The 18284-nt window shown below is 44.5% G+C and overlaps 1 protein-coding gene across 2 annotated transcripts; it reads right to left on the bottom strand.

The window, feature by feature from the left end:
• Positions 1-1726: 1726 nt before the first annotated feature.
• GOT1 (glutamic-oxaloacetic transaminase 1) lies at positions 1727-16185 on the bottom strand. 2 transcript variants are annotated; one of them, XM_073685005.1, is made up of 9 exons: positions 15963-16185; positions 12777-12958; positions 11813-11936; positions 10846-10958; positions 10091-10195; positions 4685-4835; positions 3764-3929; positions 3370-3512; positions 1727-3171 (listed from the first exon to the last, which is right to left on the bottom strand). In XM_073685005.1, the coding sequence occupies exons 1-9, from the start codon at positions 16078-16080 to the stop codon at positions 3032-3034; spliced, it is 1242 nt and encodes a 413-aa protein (XP_073541106.1). In that variant the 5' UTR covers positions 16081-16185; the 3' UTR covers positions 1727-3031. The 2 variants fall into 2 exon arrangements, with proteins under 2 accessions (XP_073541106.1, XP_073541107.1); XM_073685006.1 differs by lacking the exon at positions 15963-16185 and adding an exon at positions 15783-15819.
• Positions 16186-18284: the final 2099 nt, after the last annotated feature.

Genomic DNA, 18284 nt, shown 5'->3' on the forward strand with positions numbered 1-18284 from the left:
CACACAGTACATACACTGGTTTGTTGGGATTTTTTCACTTTTCAAAAATCACAGCGAGACCCCAATTTTTTTTTACATTGCATTTTTTGGGTGCAGTTTTGACATGACAAGTCATTCCAAGCGGAATCATAGGATTGCATTGTCTATGAATCACGGCTTGTAATGATAAAGCTGCAACTACAAAAACAAGTTACCAAAATAGCAGGGGGGGGGGGGGCACTGGCATTTTACATGCAATTTCTGGACAGTTATCAGATTTTCTATAACCTGTTAAGCTGTAAAAACGAGCTCTTCAAGGAAACCGGTCCTTTCATTTATGCTGCAGCAGGAATCGGAGCCTGGTGGCAGCCAGGTATATTTTTCTCTGAATCGTTCTCTCCCATAGTGAGACCTGTCAATCACAGCCGGCCAGGAGCGGCACCTGGAGCCTTAATGTGTCCTAAATGTCACCAGTGGTTTTTTTTCCAGGCTTACATAGCCTCTTCCGTAGTTTTTGTTTTTCTTTTGGTCTGCAATCCACATGTATGGTGTTGCACAAACTGCACCAAAATTCTGCAACACGGCACAGTACAATGTTTCCATATGGCATACTGATCTGTTACAAGATTATCACATCCACACCAATACTCTGCAGGTGCCGCGGATTTCATTCATTGCAATGTAGTGTGAAATGTAACACCTTCAGAGTTTTGGACGGGTTCACAGCCTCATGTTTAAGCTGTGTCTGCACATTACCCAACAGAAGCTAAAAATGGATGTTATCACACAGAGCACAGAAAAACTAATGAACGTATTCTTCTGTACTAGTACACATTCATGTTGCTGTTCCAAAAAACTAAAGTGTTAAGTTTTCCTAATTTGTGAAGGTAATATTTTTAAAATAAATTTAAAAAAAAAAAAAAGTGTTTTTTTTTTTCTCTTGCTTTTACTGATTGCATATGATCAGGGTCTGACACCAACATCCCAGAACAAATAGCAATGTTGTTGCCCATTACAAGTTTCCTTATGCCATCTCACCACTGTAGAGAAAGTAAACTTAAGGGTATGTTCACATTGCATCTTTTTTTGAGCGCAGGCATGCAAAACACCAGGAAAAAAAAAAAAAAAAGAACGATTCCGGGAGCTCCAGATGTTTTTTTGACCACTAGAAAAAGAAGCAGTGTGAACATGGCCAATATTGTTTCTTGGCAAATATTTCCAACCTGTAAACTATCTCTCAGCACGTCTGTCATGGTAAATTTGACAAGGGAAGCATATGATCTGCAAATTGTGCAGTTTTTATGGTGGATTCCACTGTGGAAATGCTGTTAATTTGCAATGCAGAGGGTGAGATATCATTCACTACTGCAAGGCTGGGTTCACACATCCGTGTGTCGTATTCAGAGTACAGGCCGCATGCATGGAGAGGCTGGGGGTCTCCTGACACCAATCTTGACCACCTTATATATGACTTTGGAGTCCTTAATGATATTTAAGAAAGGCTATGTGCCACAGGTTTTTTGCTGAGTTTTTAAAGCAGAAATTCTAAGTTTTTGATTGAGAGTTTCTCTGTGTGCACATAGCCTAAGGATGAACAGCTCAGTAGAGTTGTACGTTTCCCTCTTGGCCGCACACCTTACAGCTTTATCCTACAGTCCTTATATTCCATCCTACACAGTCAGGGACCACAGATGATCTGGGGTGAAAGAAACCTGAATATGTAACAGACACCAGTCACGAGCCACCATAGAGTTGGATGAATTTATTGCATCACTTGACATTATATTACCAGATTTATTTTCTCAGTAATTTTTACTTTTTTTTTTTTTTATTACACAGTTGTGCGCTTTTTTGCATCGCATGACTATAGCGTTACATGTTCTGTAATATTGTGCAGCATAACATCACATATTCCCTCTCCCGAGGAACAGGTTAGCACACTTTCACAATAAAAGGCAAGTTCGTGGGAAGGTTTAGACGTTTCAGCGCTACCACAGAACATAATCGCACATTGTACCGGTGTACGGAAGGGCGGGCGCGAGATTACAGCTCTGTGGATGGGTTTTCAACATGACTTAGTGTATCCTGCTGCCTGCGAGAGAAGCTGTGTACAATGATGGGACAGTTCACAAAAATAAAACCTATTGACGACACCAGACACACAAAACCGTGGTAAAATAGGCCATGCGGCAGTCAGAATAAAGCGTATTGTGGGGTCCAGTAACTTTTGGCTCTAATGTCCTGCGCCTGCAAGGAGTTGTAGTTTTGCAGCTTGGTGGAAAAAAAAAAAAACAACTGAAAGCAACGACCACTTTAAGTGCTGATTGAATATAACAGTGGCTATGGCTGCAAAGCATGTAGTGAGGTTACCTGCCAAAGCTGTAGGGCCTTGTCCACACTGGATTTATCTACTTAAGAATTTCCCCAGGGGCAAAAAAAACATTGCAAATATCTGTGAAATCTGCAGCATAAACAGACTATCTGCAGTCAGAAAATCCACACCGCCGGTCAGGTTACATGAGATCTCAATAAATCCCATACGAACCGGAGCATTTTACACAGCGACGATGACGCGGGATCTATCCAAGCGCCTTCTGTTTGGTTTGAACGACGCAATGCATCAGATTTTCTCATCTTTCCCGGACGGTCAGATCATCACCCGCTACGGTCAGACAGATCATCGCACTGCATCCATCATTGTATATATGTAACAAGTCTCTCCCTGATTTACAGGGTGGGCCATTTATATGGATACACCTAAAATAAATGGGAATGGTTGGTGATAACTTCTTGTTTGTGGCACATTAGTATATGGGAGGGGGAAAACTTTCCAGATGGGTGGTCACCACCCATATACACTCCCATATACTAATGTGCCACAAACAAGAAGTTGATATCACCAACCATTCCCATTTAATTTAGGTGTATCCATATAAATGGCCCACCCTGTACTTTGTTCAATTTAAAGCCACAAAAGGACAAAAAAAAGAAAAATACACATTACACACAATAAATCTAATTACATCAATTACTGCAGTTCGGGGGCTTCTGTTTACTGGATCTTGGTGACGGCTTCAAAAATAGATTGGGCTACGTAGTCCAGGTTCTTAGTCGTCAGCCCGCACATGTTTATACGTCCGCTCGCCATCAAATAAATATGCTTTTCTTTAATGAGGTATTCAACTTGCTTTGCTAATGAAAAAATAAAAAAACAATTATAAAAAGTACTGTGCAGCAAGCATCCTATGCCAAGTATTGACAAGGCTGTTATCAGTTTCTATAACTGAAATATTGCACACACTGAATATACGGGAGCAAAGTGCCTGCAACTTGAGACCAGTTTTGCTGTTCCCTTTAAAACCCAATACACACAGCCGAGTCTACACTTACGATTCAGGCCAGTAAAGCTGAACATCCCTATCTGCTCCACGATGTGCTTCCAGGTACCGGGGGTCTTTAGAGCCTCCAGTCTGGATTTAAGTTCTGCTCTCATTAACAGGACTCGATTCGCCATAGTCTTAACATTGTCCCTCCTGGGTGGGAAAAAACAAAAACGTATACACTGTAAGCAAATAACAGAAGACGACAGGCGAGCAATGAGTTTCGCACTGCCCTGGTCCGATCCTCCACAACTTCATGAGGTCCAGTAAACCCAAGTAAGGTGCCCAGGATGTAGACATGAAGACTGGCTGCCACGGAGGACCGGACCAGGGCACATGGATCGAATAGCTCATCACATTTAAAGGGCTATTTTTCCATCTGGTCACTTTAATTGTCTTCTTACCATTCATCGAAGAGTTCAGGGGTGGTCAGAGTGGTTGCAACGATGCGAGCTCCTTGTGAGGGAGGATTGGACCAGGTCGTGCGCACAATCTTCTCCATCTGAGAGAGGACACGTTCGACATTGTCACTGTCTTTACCCACGACAGTCAGATTTCCAACTCTCTCATCTAAGGAAGAGAAAATGCAGAAGCATTGTTGTGCTGTGACGTGAGGTGCTACAAGGTAAGTCAATAAAAGGTTAATGGGTAGACATGGCGAGAATCAAATTGCAGTACTCGGTCCGACAGCCACGTCTATGATCTGGCTGGTTAATGGGCGCCCAGAAAACCGCCTCCTACCTGAAGGCATCTGCAGCTATTCTGTTATTAGCGAGTGGCACATGTGACGTCGCCCCAGGCCGGCTAATCAAAAGGAGAGCCGGCAGGTAGGAGGCGATTTGCTGGGTTCCTGTCAAGCAGGCGCAATTTACTGACGTGGCCGTTGGACCAATTCCTGCGAATGGATTCGTAACATCTCTGCTAATTAATTTACTCCAAGACACATGATATAACATAGGACGGCGAAGGCAGGTCCAGGATCAGCCACAACCAGGGCCCACTGGTTTTGGAGGTGTCCATGGTGGTTTCGGTAAATCTGCTACACCTGAAGCCATCACTGGGACCCTCCACAATCCATAATATGTGATGGGTACAGCCGGACCCCCTGGTAAAGAACAGGCAGCACTTACACAAACAAATTCAACACAAACTAATGGGAGTTACAGGAAGTACAGAGTTCTCTAAAACCACCCTGCTCCCAGTATTGGTGGAGATCCCAGCACCTGGGACCCCATCCAGTGTCTCATCACATTATACTGGAACGTCATGTGACTATTTTGTGGGAATACTGCAGTTACCATATATCAGGCCACCCCACTACTCACTGTATAATCCAAAGTTCTTGGAGAAAGACTGAGCGCAGAACAGCTCGAAGCCCTGAGCCACAAAGTAACGTACGGCCCAGGCATCCTTGTCTAGATTCCCAGAGGCAAATCCTTGGTAGGCAGAGTCAAAGAATGCGAAGAGAAATCGTCTCTGGAAAAAGCAGGAACATTAAGACGACTGATTAGTGTGTTCAACAAGTATCAGCTTTAAAGTGGTCCGGTCACCTCCTGATATCTCCTCCCTACTAACCAGAATCCCACAATGTCTGTCCACTATCTCATCCTTCTTCTCTGACAGATTTCTAAAACTTAACATGGATAAAACTGAATTCATCATCTTTCCCGCACATCACTCAACCCCCCCATCTGACCTATCCATCAAAGTCAATGGCTGCCCACTCTCCTCAAGCCCACTGCCTCGGGGTAACCCTGGACTCCAACCTCTCCTTTAAACCACATATCCAAGCATTTTCTACTTCCTGCCGACTCCAACTCAAAAATATCTCCCGGATCCGCACATTCCTCAACCATGAATCTGCAAAAACACCAGTGCACGCCCTCATCATCTCCCGCCTTGACTACTGCAACCTCCTGCTCTGTGGCCTCCCCTCTAACACTCTCGCACCCCTCCAATCTATCCTAAACTCTGCTGCCCGACTAATCCACCTGTCCCCCCGCTATTCCCCGGCCTCTCCTCTCTGTCAATCCCTTCACTGGCTCCCCATTACTCAGATACTCCAGTTCAAAACCCTAACCATGGCATACAAAGCCATCCAGAACCTGTCTCCTCCATATATCTGTGACCTAGTCTCCCGATATACAGATTCACTGACAGGCGATATATTTTAGTACGCAAAAAAAATCTAAGAAAAATTCACAGATTGCTATACTTTTTACCAAGATATTCTAAAACCATTTTTTATTAAATATAGATTAAAATTATTATCCACTAAACACCCAGGTGATAAAGTGGTAAACTAAATACTAGCCCTATCTTAAAACTACCACTTTCACCAGCCTTGCAGCGGAGGTTGGCAACCCAAAAACCTACGCCTGTGGCGCCCCCACTCCTCGGCGGCTGTCCCTTCTAGCCCTGTTAGACCTTGATTCTAGTTGGGGACATAAGGTGCTTGGTGCTTAAAACAGTAATTGTAAACTAAACCTCTTCTTTTGCTTAATACTAAGGCAGGGTGGTAGATAATATATAGCAGACCATAATAGTCAAGCACAGAATAAGTGCATATTATTGTAGGGGACCAGATTGGGAGGTAGATATTCAGCGGCTAGTGGTTGCAACTGCTTTGGATATATAGAATTTAGTCTTACTAAGGGGGTATAACCCTATTCTATGCCCTATTAGTAGCCTTACCCGACAGCAGAGGTTGGCACCACCGTTCCTGAGAAATGGCGCCCCCACCCATCAGCGGCTGGCCCTTTCTGACCCTCAAGGGAACCAGCCTGAATGCTATTCAGCCGTGCTTATAAACAGGATTAGACATGGGGACACATAGCATTGCTCCACTTCAAGAGGCCACACAATAATCTGCTATATAATCGGCTTATCCCGTCTGTCTGTCCATCCAGGAAATCCCGCGTCACTGATTAGTCCGGCCGCGGCCAATCAGCGACGCGGGATTTCAGAACAAGATGGCAGCCGTTAGCGGCTCATCTGCCGCACGGAGGTCAGCGGCGATGCAGCCGGGAGATGACCGGCGCTAGCCGGTCATCTCCCGGCTGCTCGCAGCAGAAGTACCCTGACCAGCGGCCTAGGCGGCGCCGCTCCCCGGTTCTCCCTTCACACTTGCCGTCGGGAGATCAGCGGCCCTAGCCGCTGATCTTACGACGGTAGCCGCATGGAGGTCAGCGGCGATGCAGCCGGGAGATTACCGGCGCTAGCCGGTCATCTCCCGGCTGCTCGCAGCGGAAGTACCCGCACAGGCAGCTCCGCTCCCGATGGAGGATAACCCCACCCACAGCCCGTCATTCACCATGGTACGCGGAACAGGAGACCCCTGGCTGCAGCCGCAAATAGTCGTGATGTAAGCGGAAGCAAGAGCCGGCTGCAGCCGGGGGAATTACATGCTGGCTGTGCGTCGTCAGCGATGTTGTCACAAGCAGTATTGACAACATGACGTAATTACAAAATGCATTAGGGGCCCCGGGGGGATACATTGGGGGGTTAATTTAAAGTAGTGCACAACCCATTTAAACACTGCTTCGCTGATTAGTCGCGCCCACTCGGCCGCATACATATTCTAGAATACCCGATGCGTTAGAATCGGGCCACCATCTAGTATACAATAACCGATACCCAATCACCAGTAAATATACATAAAAAAGGGGAAAATAGAAGGTCTAGCGCAATTCCTTTTTCAGAGCTAGCCCCCTATAAAATATAGAAGGTCTAATACAATGGCTGCTCCTATCCCAATATGTAGTAGGTGTAATAATAATAATATTAGCAAATACCTACAATTAGAAATGTAGTATAGTTTTTCTGATTCACTATGTCTTTTTCCTCATGTGCAGGTCATTGCCGGACCTCACGTATCCATGGTTACGTCCACTGATAAAGTGACAGCTAGCTGCTAGTGGTCATAACCATGGATACCTAAGGTCCTGTATTGCCTGTACATGAGGTAAGTGGCATAGAGAATCAAAAATACTATACTACATTTCTAAATCGGAGGTATTTGCACATATTATTATTATTACACCTACTATACATTGGGATAGGATCTTGGAGATGGGAATACCCCTTTAACCACCTGTATCCACATCAACGCATTTCTCCTCTCTAAAAGGGTCATCAGGAGTAAATATAACAGGTCATATTCAATAGAACAAAGAATATAGCTTATCTGGTCAGAAGTCTTTGACTCAGGTTCCACACACAAAAGGGAGACTGTGCTCATAGACAGGGTTCCACGTATGGCAAAGAGACTGTGCTCACTCTGATGGTTTTATAATATCTTGGTAAAAAGTAAAGGAAATCTGTGAATTTCTCCCAATACACACCTGCACGCAACCTCTGATCCTCACAAGATCTTCTTCTCTACTTCCCTGTTATCTCCTCTTCCCACAATCGCATACAAGATTTCTCCCGTGCTTCCCCCCTACTCTGGAACTCTCTACCCCAACACATCAGACTGTCGCCGACCGTGGAAACCTTCAAAAGGAACCAGAAGACCCCCCTCTTCCGACAAGCCTACAACCTGCAATAACCACCGCTCCACCATACCGCTGGACGACCAGCTCTACCCTCACCTACTGTATCCTCACCCATCCCTCGAAGACCGTGAGCCCTCGCGGGCAGGGTCCTCGCTCCTCCTGTACCAGCCGCAGACTTGTATTGTTCAAAATTAATTGTAATTGTTTTTGCTATGTATACCCCTACCACATGTAAGTTGCCATGGAATAAATGGTGCTATAATAATAAATAATAATAATACATTTCCAGGAGGAATTACACTGGAACAACACAGAGGACAGTTCTTTAAAAAAAAAAAAGCTTCAGAATTGTAATGTCATGGTGAGTACAGTTATTTATTATAAAAACAATTTTGAGGGAAAAAAAACGTGGTTGGCGCTGTCTGATGAAGACAACAAGGATGAGAAGGTGTAGAAAAACCAACAACACTTATTAAGATACAGCAACGCGTTTCAAAATCGATCGGATTTCTTCCTCAGGCTTCATACAAAGAAGTACTGTATATAAAACAACATGTAAAGGAAGCTGTGATTCAAGGAAATTACAAGTCCCACCTGCAGGTTTCTGATACTCGCCGGTACGTGGGACTTGTAATTTCCTTGAATCACAGCTTCCTTTACAAGCTGTTTTATATACAGTACTTCTTTGTATGAAGCCTGAGGAAGAAATCCGATCGATTTTGAAACGCGTTGCTGTATCTTAATAAGTGTTGTTGGTTTTTCTACACCTCCTTATCCTTGTCTTCATTGTGACAGCACCAACCACAACGTTTTTCCTTTATTTTTAGTTTCACAAATGTTTAATGAGCCGTTCTGTGGGCTTCCAGGGGTGGAGCAGCAGTTTATACGATGAAAACCACTTCACTACTACCCTCATCAGAGTAGTGCCTGACCTGCACTTCACCAGTTGAGCAGATTCCACCTACTCTTCCCTGTTTTTTTATCACCAGGACTTCACCATGGAGTCTCCTATTCTGTCTTCTATTTATTATATAAAGGCATGTTGTTATATCTTGCAAAGGCAAGAGAGGAGAGAGGTCCCCTTGGAAGAAAAGAAAAGTCTTGACCATAGATTTGTTGCTATAGGTAAAAGTGAGACAGCTCAGTCATCTTATCATTACTGGACATTCCCTATTAAAGGGGCCTCTAAATAATGGGCTGCTAGTAAGGGGTTATCCCACAGTAATTCAGTAGTTACTTGTGTATAAAATGGATCTAAGCGCTCGGGACAACCGCGATTTGACAAATCTCCAAGCAACAGCAGATGGATGTAGCGGTCACTTTTAGGCTGTGTGCCCACGATGCGTTTTTTAAGCGTTTCCACAATGGCAAAAACGCTGCAGAAAATCTTAAAAAACGCATGGTAGAAGGTCTGCCATGTTCCCCAATGATAATCTGCATGTGCTGTGCACATGCTGCGGAAATTTCCGCTGCAGATTATCATTGCGGAAAAAAACGCAGCACTACCAATTATTTTGCGGAAGCGCTGCGTTTTCGCCGCCATTGACTTGCATTAGATCACATGGATTCTGCATCACTGCATCTGTACATGTGGAATGCAAGCGTTTCAATGTGCGGAGGGTACCCGGGTCTGGAGAAGAGGAGACTCAGACCCAGGTACCATAGAACCTGTAAAAAAAAGAATAAAATAAAAAACATTATACTTACCTTCTGATGGCCCCCGGTCTCCTTGTCTTCGCTTGCCGGCAGATCGTTGTGGACTGAAGGACCTGCGGTGACGTCATTTGGTCATGTGACGGGTCACGCAACGCTGACATCGGCAGGTCCTTCAGTGTACCGCGAGCTGCCGGCAAGCCAGGAAGGAGCGAAGCAAGACTACAGGGGACATCAGAAGGTAAGTATAGATTTTTTTTTTGACATTCTTTGGGGTCACACTATAAAAATCCATGCCGGTTGCATGGATTTATATAGTGTGACCAAGTTGTCAAGCACTTTCCAAGTGATGCTAAAATCGCTTGGAAAGCGCTTGTCAACCCGCATGCGGAAATGCAAATGAAGAACGCTTCACATCCGCTTGTCTCTGGCAGGAAAAACGCATGTACAATCCGCATGTACAATCCGCATGTACAATCCGCATGTACAATCCGCATGCGTTTTTTCTGCCAGGGAGATGCAGAAACGCTGAGGAAAAAATCCGGAGCATTTCTGCATCATGGGCACATAGCCTTAGAGTACCTTCATGACATCAGCGATCTGCTTCCACTCGTCTTGTGTGGGGTCTGTTCCTGTGGGATTGTGGGCGCAGGCGTGCAGGACAAAGATGGAGTGCTCCGGAGCGCCCTGGAGGGAAAAAGTATCACAGTCATCATTACAAATGGGAAACACCATGATTGATGTAAACATTGATCCAGAAAAAAATACTTGTAATTATCCTGACAGATCATTCTGAGTTACCAGTGTCCTCTGATCAAAATCCTTCTCCAACCAGAAGAAAGATCTCCCTCTGGCCGGATTCACGCATTTGTGTCGTGGGGTAAGTACGGACCCATGAAGCACAGACTGGGCCTATGAGGCTTTTGAGTTCATGTTGGGAGACTAGTCCGTCTCACGGATGTGTGAATGCAGCCTTAGGATCCTGCATATGCTGGAACATTAGGCTACGAACAAGGTGCCACGTGATCTGCAAAGTGTCCACATGTTCTGTATGTCTGTAGTGTTTATGATGGGGTGTGTCATCACTGGGAAGGCAGCGGATAATGGTAAAGGACAGGTGATGGCATATTACAGCTACTGGTGAAAGGCTAAAACAGACCAACCAGTCAGTGGAAATTACACTACTACAGGCCAGACACAAAGCCAATGTTCTGTATGGACTTACTGTATAAAAGATCCTGGAGAAATCGGTCCCCAGTTTGTATAAAAAGTCTGTAGAAACAGTAAGACATTTGATTTCCATGAGCAAACTAGGAACACATCAGATCCTCGCTCACCTCCAAATCTTCCAGAAGTCCCTTAAGGTCGAGTCCTCGTTTAGCAGCGTCCCAGAAACGGTAACTTCGGATGTCTTTAAAGCCGGCGTCGATAAATACGGCGTTGTGGTTCTCTGCGGCCGGAAATGAGAAGGGCGAGGTTTAAAAAAAAAAATAATAAGTAATAATTAGGAAGTCACAAGTTACACCTAAAAAAGACTTGGACCACCTGGGGGTTATTTAAACCCAACAATCAGTGTTCAATACTCCTTTGTAGCGACAGGCGTCACTGGCAGAGATGATCTGGGGTGATCTATATCAACAAACACCAAGCCCACATATAATAGTTGAGCCCAATAGAGGATGCGCCATTGCTGCTACCCCCGTTTATCACACGGACATCATTGAGAGCTATGTAGGTTGGAAAAGACAAAACTGGTGATCAACCATTTTTATCCTCTCTCACAGCTGCGCTGGACTATAGGGACAGAAGCTTTATAGCAGCAATGCAAAAGGTGTTCTTACAGGCTCAGGACCTGCGCTGCCCGCTGTCAAAAGAGAGGGCGTATAAAGTGGTAAAATGTGAAGATTGTAGTTTAATACCTCTCTACTATGGTGCGATAGCTAAAATTACGGGCCCAAACCTTGGGCGGCACTACTGCGATTCGGACGTCATTGCTTCGGATTTCTGCTGGGTGCAGAGCTGTCACTGGTGCCGTCACCATTCAATCCAGCTGGGATATTGAATCCATCATGGGCCCCATAATGACCGTGCAAGCAACAGAGTCATGAGCATCTCAGCTGTGCATCCTCAGGGTTGGTGTCATGTACATTTAAAAGGTGTTTAAAAAAGTTTTTGGGGTGGTCGATCAAAGATGGTGATTAAAAAAAAAAATGTAATTTGTTTAATTCCACTAATCATAAATAAAATAAAAAAATTAATTTCCAAACAGAAGTACATGAGCGCAGATATGTGCACAAATCTCACCCCAGGAAGGAGCTGAAATGTAGATGGGTGTTGCAGTGTTATTGGTTCCACTGTACCAGCGCCTTAAAAATTCGGCTCCGATGCGCAGCGCCCCGGTACCACCCAGAGACTGGACTCCGCCGACCTACAAAACACAATATAAAAAAGGGGCAATGTTTTAATAAGGACGGACAACTGTTAAACTGAATATTAATTTGGTTAAAGAACGTTCATGTAATAAAACATTTCCAGAGAATTCTGTATTTATACGTTGTATTCTCACCATTAACTGGCTCACTCAGACTGGCTGATGTTTATTTCATGTGGCGCCTCTTCTGCAGCACTAAACATTTTTTCTTGATCCCATTAAGAGGTCACTATTTTATATGCTTATGGTAAACTTGTAGTGTATTACAGTCAGCCAACAAATCATGATCTGTGTCACTAAGAACAAAGCCGATGTTGGGGTATCACTTATTAAACATAACACCCTGGAATCACTTTCTAGGCCCCCAACGCAGACTGAAAAGGTTTCCCTGTCCCTAATTATGTCAAAGGGATACCCAGTAACCCCATCACAGAGGTGGTCTCTGATCTTGCCGCCGTAGTCACTTTGGACTGTAGCAACCAAAGGATGAAGCAGCTCGGATAGGAGAATGCTCTGAAGAGGCTCGAGATCCCTGTGCAAGGCTTCTTAAAAACCTGGAGGTGTAGACTAATGTCCCCTGAAATAAGGTATATTCTTTGTCATTATTGCCTTAAAAAGTTCCAAACCCTTCTGTTTCGCTCTCTCAAACGCTTTAGGTGCTAATAATTGCAGCATCTAAGGGGTTAATTGACTGTAGCTGAACTATTACAGCAAATCATGATGATGGCCTCCCTGCTGTGTGTGAATAGGACCTCACAGGGAAAAATGGGTATAAACAACCAAAATCCTAATTCAGATCGCAATCTAATGCCATAGTAATAAATGTAATCTAGGTACCCGATCCTCTTTAAAGGCCGGACTGTCATCGCCCAGGGCGATCCTGGAGGCGCTGGCACGGAACTCGGGCAGTCCGAGGATGGGCAGGTACTCGTGATTTAATGTGTGGTCGTTGGCGATCTTCTGCTCCACCTTCTTCACCACCGGCAGGACCCAGGGCTGGGAGTCATCGGTCCGGTAGGCTGCAGGGAAAAAGGCATCACACAATGAGAAGGGAGCAGTGCAGAACAAAGGCTTCACTAGAAAACAAGTTATTGGGAAAGGTTGGACTCGATGGACCCATTTTGTTTTTTTTCAACCTATGTAACGATTAAGTGATGATCAAAGATCAGCTTTATTACAGGCCGAGATCCAAAGTCCGCAGAACTGCAAGTGGCCGGGAACTGCGCAACTTTGACCCAGGTTACACAACAACAACAATCGCCGCACAAAATTAAAGGGATTTCACCAATGGTCTTTCACAGGCTCAGCACTAATGAAAAAAAAAAACTGATATTTACTTACCCTCCCCGGGTCCAGTGCTGTGTCCCTGTCCCGATATAGCCATGTAGATGACATGAGCCGATAAGCACAATGATTGGCTGCAGCGCTGTTGACACCACTGAGGACAAAAGTCAGAAACCGGAGACACAGTGCTGGACCCAGAAATGGTAAAGCTCAGTTTTTGGGGTTTTTTACATTTCACTGAAGACTGGTGAAGCCGGACAATCCCTTTAGATCTGCTGTAAGAAAACCCATTGCTAACATGACGTTCAATCGCTGGCATCAGTCCTCCATATTCCTGACATCTCCATGCAAAACCTTACGTAGAAGAGTGGAATCTGCAATACAGGCTCAATTACCAGAATATGGCAACGTTTAAAGCAAACGGAGCCCCAAGAAGTCATAAACTGCGCAAAAACTTTCAAAAAGTTTGCAACAACTTTTAGGAAGTTTTATTAAGCCTAAAAGTTGGTAAAATGTGTCAAATGGCATAATTTGACTTGCAATTCTCCACCTCCTCAAAGCAGGAGGTGGAGTCCTTTTATGACTTTAGGTAAAACCAAAACGCGCTTGGGTAATAAATATAGTGCAGTATATTCCAATGATCTTTTATTTCCAACTGGCGAGTCTTAATCTGCCCCATAGTCTCTAAGGGAGGTGCACGGGCAGCAGTCACACATGGGCGCTGAAGACTTTCTGCAGCAGAAACTGATCGAAAAGAAAATCAAACAAGTCCATCTATGCTGCAGATTGGCACCAAGGATGTCACACCTTGTAATATAGGGTGAAATCTGCGCATCAGCGGGTAGTCCACAGAGGATCGGTCAGATGTGGACAGGCCCTGACAACCTTAAAACCGTGAGGATACACAATTCTGGAACTCTTCCAGAGATTTCTTCATTATTTCCCTTCTGAGGATTATTTGCTTCTTTTTATTAACTAATAATAATGATGATTAATAAGAGGAGAGCAATAAAACTGAACAGTGGGTGCAGTTAGCACATGCACAAGTTCCAGCTCTTTCCAATGTGTAAATACTTGTGGCTGGGAAGAAACTTATGCAAGCGAATGACTCAGCCCGAGTGCTGATGGGTGATCGGTGCTCGTACTCACTGCACCAGCTGTCATTAGACATCACAGTCCTGACATAGAGGAGAGGATGTAATATAGGGCAGCTGAGGCCGGACTGCTCCATGCAGGATGGACGGCTGCTGGCTCAGCACATACACGCCGGCGTGTGACCTCAGCCGCAGACATACAAGGACACAGAAACAAAGCTGGACCTGCAGCCGGCCCGGGGTAACAAACCCTGAGATGTGTAATGAGACACAGGATGGGGGAGGGGAGAAGTTTGAGATCTGAACCAATTTATGGACAGAAAAAAATAAAGTAAAAAAAAAAAAACAATATCTGTGCAAAACTTTGTGCCTTCACCAGCGGACAGTGTCAACTGGATGGGGAGTAAAATTGCAATGCAGATGTACACATTGCATGGAGGGTCTTTTTTTAAACTTTGGTCTATTCACTAAATTGGTTAATGGGGGGTGAAATGGGGGAGAAGGGGGAAGAGAGGGAGGCAAAAGGAGGAAGGGCAAGATGGTGGGGGAGCTAAAAGGTGAGAGGCTGCTAAGGCTGAAGGCCCCCATAACACATTGGACAGAAGTCAGCAGTAATGGCAGATTTATACCACAGAGAACAGTCAGGTAAGTCGGTGAAACGTACGATTGTTCGGTTCTACAGATTCCTGACCGGTGAACATGTTTTTTCGGCACTCGCTGCTCCATCATAAACCCCACACTGTCGGATACAGCCTGGAATTGTGTTTTTGCCCCCCGATAAATAATGGGCCATTTCTGTGCTTGTAGGGGGACTTCACCATCATTATGCAGCACCCAGGCTGCCCGTATGATCACTACAAGGGCAACAGATATAAAAAAAATTTATCATCTGAAAAGTTGCATTAGAGAAAAGCGGGAGCCATTGTCCTTAGAGGGTTAGTCTCATCTTCATAGATGGGTATTGTCGGATACTGCTTGTAAATACAAGCACTTTTGGAATTTACTACTTATTAAAATTTGCAGCCGTTCTTGAGACATTAACACTTTTGCAGCTTGTTGCCTGGGAGACCGACCACCGCTGGCTTTCTTGTAAGCAGTGCGCTGAGGCTGGCCAGGATTAGGAGGTAACAGCGTGCTCCAGCGATTCTGGCAGTTTTATAACAGCACTTACAAGCGGAATAGAAAAAGAGCCTGTAAGCACTGCTCACGTTCTGCTGTGGAGGTCGGTCTCCAAGACAACAAGCTGTAAAAGTGTTAATATTTTAAGAACGGATGAGAATTTTAAACAAGCAGAAAGTTGCTTATATTTACAAGAACCATCCGAAAATACCGATTTATGAGGATGGGAATAACCCTTTATTGAACAGAGCTGTGTAAAGTTGAAAGATTTCAGCTCTGAAGCCTGCAGAACGGTGAATGCAGCTCTGGACTCAGTGGTGTGCAGCAGCCTCTGCATATAGCTCACCTGTGAGGTATATAGATAACATGTGACCCTTGTATATCAGCAGGGGGGCAGCTGTCACTCCAGACACCCCCTTTAAGCAGCAGTCATGGAGGACTTGTTATGACCTCTGCCCCTCTGGAGGCTGTGGAACTACATGTCCCAGCAGTCCATGCGCACAGACCCCGGCCGCTCCTCACTCACCTCCCACTCCCAGATTGACCTTGCGAGAGTCGCAGTCTGCACGAAAGTCAGCTGTCAGCTTAAAAACGGCCACTGGAGGCGCCTGGGGAACAGAAGCGAAGATGGAAGAAGCAGCCATAACGACAAGCGCGTCCTGTCACCCGGGAACCGCACACTGGAGCCGTCACCTTCACCTTCACCGGCTTAATATAGGGGGCGGAGATACAGGCTAGCCAATCAGAACGCGAAAAGCTGACGACGCCTAAGAGATTTGCATCATTTCTCTGGGACCGGGTGAAAGGTCAGAAGTGACCAATCATAGAGCGGAATGCAAAAGGTGAAACATCTCGTCGAGCTGCTATTGGCTGGTGTAACGGAGGCTTTATAAAACATAGCGGCCTATTGGATGCCGAACGTAAGAGCTCCTGTATCCAATAGCAACCGGCTCTACTTAAGGAAATGTGACAGTATGAGGAGCAGACCTCCAGTTATCTATAGTTCTTCCCTCTAAGGAGCTGCATCATTAATAAAAAGTGCTGGAACTATCTACTGACTATTTGCATCCTGAACTCACTGGTTTTCATACCTCTGCTTCCAGTCATTGAATGGAGCGCAGCCAGTTTTTGATTTTTGCTCCTTTTTGAGAGCCCTTAACTTTTATTTTTTTTCCATAAACACGGCCATGTTAGCACTTTACCGTATAATGTACTGAAAAACGGAAAAAAATTCCAAGTGCATTGAAATAGTGGAAAAAAGTAAAATTATTATTTTTTGTTTGTTTTATTATGGCGTTTATTGCACAGCTGAAATGACCGGTAGTTGATTCTCCGGGTCAGGACGATTACAGCGACACCAAACTTGTGTTGTTATTATATTATTTTATTTTTTAAAAAAACTTAGTAAAATACAAATTTGTGTCGGCATTTTCTGAGACCCGTCACTTTTTTCTTTTTCCGTGGCTGAGGACTGGCTTTCTATGTCCTGAGCTGCAGTTTTTATTGATCCCACCTGAGTATATAAAAAGTTTTGATCTCTTTTAATTACAGTATTTGTAAAAGTTGACAAAAAAAATCGGAAGTTTGAGGGTTAAATTATTAATTATTATTTTCATAGATCGGACTTTTACGGACGCGGTGATACCAAATATGTTTTTGTTTTTTTTTCATTCCAGAATTTTTAACGGGGTGAAAGCGGCGTGATATAAGTTTTTATGGCTTTTTTATATAGATTTGTCAAAATGTTTTTCTTTTTACATTACACTATTTTTTACTCCCCTTAGGGAACTAGAAACTGCGCTCATTTGATCGCTTAAAAAAAAACTAAAAGCATAATTATTTATTTTTTTGTTTGCTTTTCCAAAACCAAACAAAATATATATAAATCAATCCCCAATGTAATTGCACTAAAACATGACACCATTATAAAATACTGACGGTGATAACACAGCTGCGTCTGAGAAAAAAAAAATGTTGCCTCTTTGCAAAATCAAGAAGCTACTCATGACCTCAAGGCTGCACTTGAGGATACCTTCAAGGTTCTAGCAGTTTTGCAAATTGACTGACTTGCATGTCTTACAGAAATGATGGACGGTTGTTTCTTATTACTTAGTTGAGTGGCTCTCACCATTTTCTGGCTTAGAACAGTAGTGGAATAGGGCTCAGCACTGTATGGATCTGTGTAACACCAATGCCCTGCAAAACATTGTGATTGCAGAAATAAAAAATCCATATATTCACCTAAGTGTCCCCTGCTGTAATCCATGCGGCTGATCAGCAGAGGAGCTGGGGAAAATGAGCAGCTGCAGCGAGCGGGCGCTGGATCTCTGCTGAGCTCAGGAGCGGTGTCCTGTCACTCACAGCTTCGGCACCTGCTCGCTGCAGCAGCTCACTCTCCCCGGTACCGTTCAGCACCCGGCGCTTGGGAACATCGCTAACTGTACACTGATTCCCAGGTGCCGGTATGTGTCACACTGATGACACACCGATGTCATCCGTGTGTGTTCAGCGTGAGACACTTTTGCAGACCGTGCTTCCACGAAGAAAAAGAAAAGGCAGTGTGTGGAGCATATGGACACACAGTCCATGGAAACACACTGACAGGTGCGCAGACCCATAGGTTTGAATGTGTCTACGTGTGTCAGTGTCTCAGGTACGTGTGGAAACTGTACCACTCGTACCGAAGATACTGACGTGTGAAAGAGCCCTAAAAGGCGGGGGGGACTTTGAAGAATCGACGGTTTAAAATGAACCTGTAATCAGGTTTTTAGACCCAAAGTAACGTCATCACAGTAAACTACCTGTGCTGATGATTACTTCCATACCATTATAGTATAAATCCGTGTCT

This window comes from Phyllobates terribilis, unplaced genomic scaffold, assembly GCF_046119375.1.
Source record: "Phyllobates terribilis strain yellow unplaced genomic scaffold, ASM4611937v1 Scaffold_5__5_contigs__length_657084704, whole genome shotgun sequence".
Classification (NCBI taxonomy): Eukaryota; Metazoa; Chordata; class Amphibia; order Anura; family Dendrobatidae; genus Phyllobates; species Phyllobates terribilis.

Bases quoted from the DNA above. Each gene is read 5' to 3' on its own strand.
- GOT1 (XM_073685005.1), bottom strand. From the start codon at position 16,080: ATGGCTGCTTCTTCCATCTTCGCTTCTGTTCCCCAGGCGCCTCCAGTG. The intron at 3,513-3,763 runs GTAAGAAGACAA...TTTCCCACCCAG, and splicing joins CCTGAACTCTTCGATGAATG to GAGGGACAATGTTAAGACTA. The intron at 3,172-3,369 runs GTAAGTGTAGAC...TTTTTTCATTAG, and splicing joins CAGCTTTACTGGCCTGAATC to CAAAGCAAGTTGAATACCTC.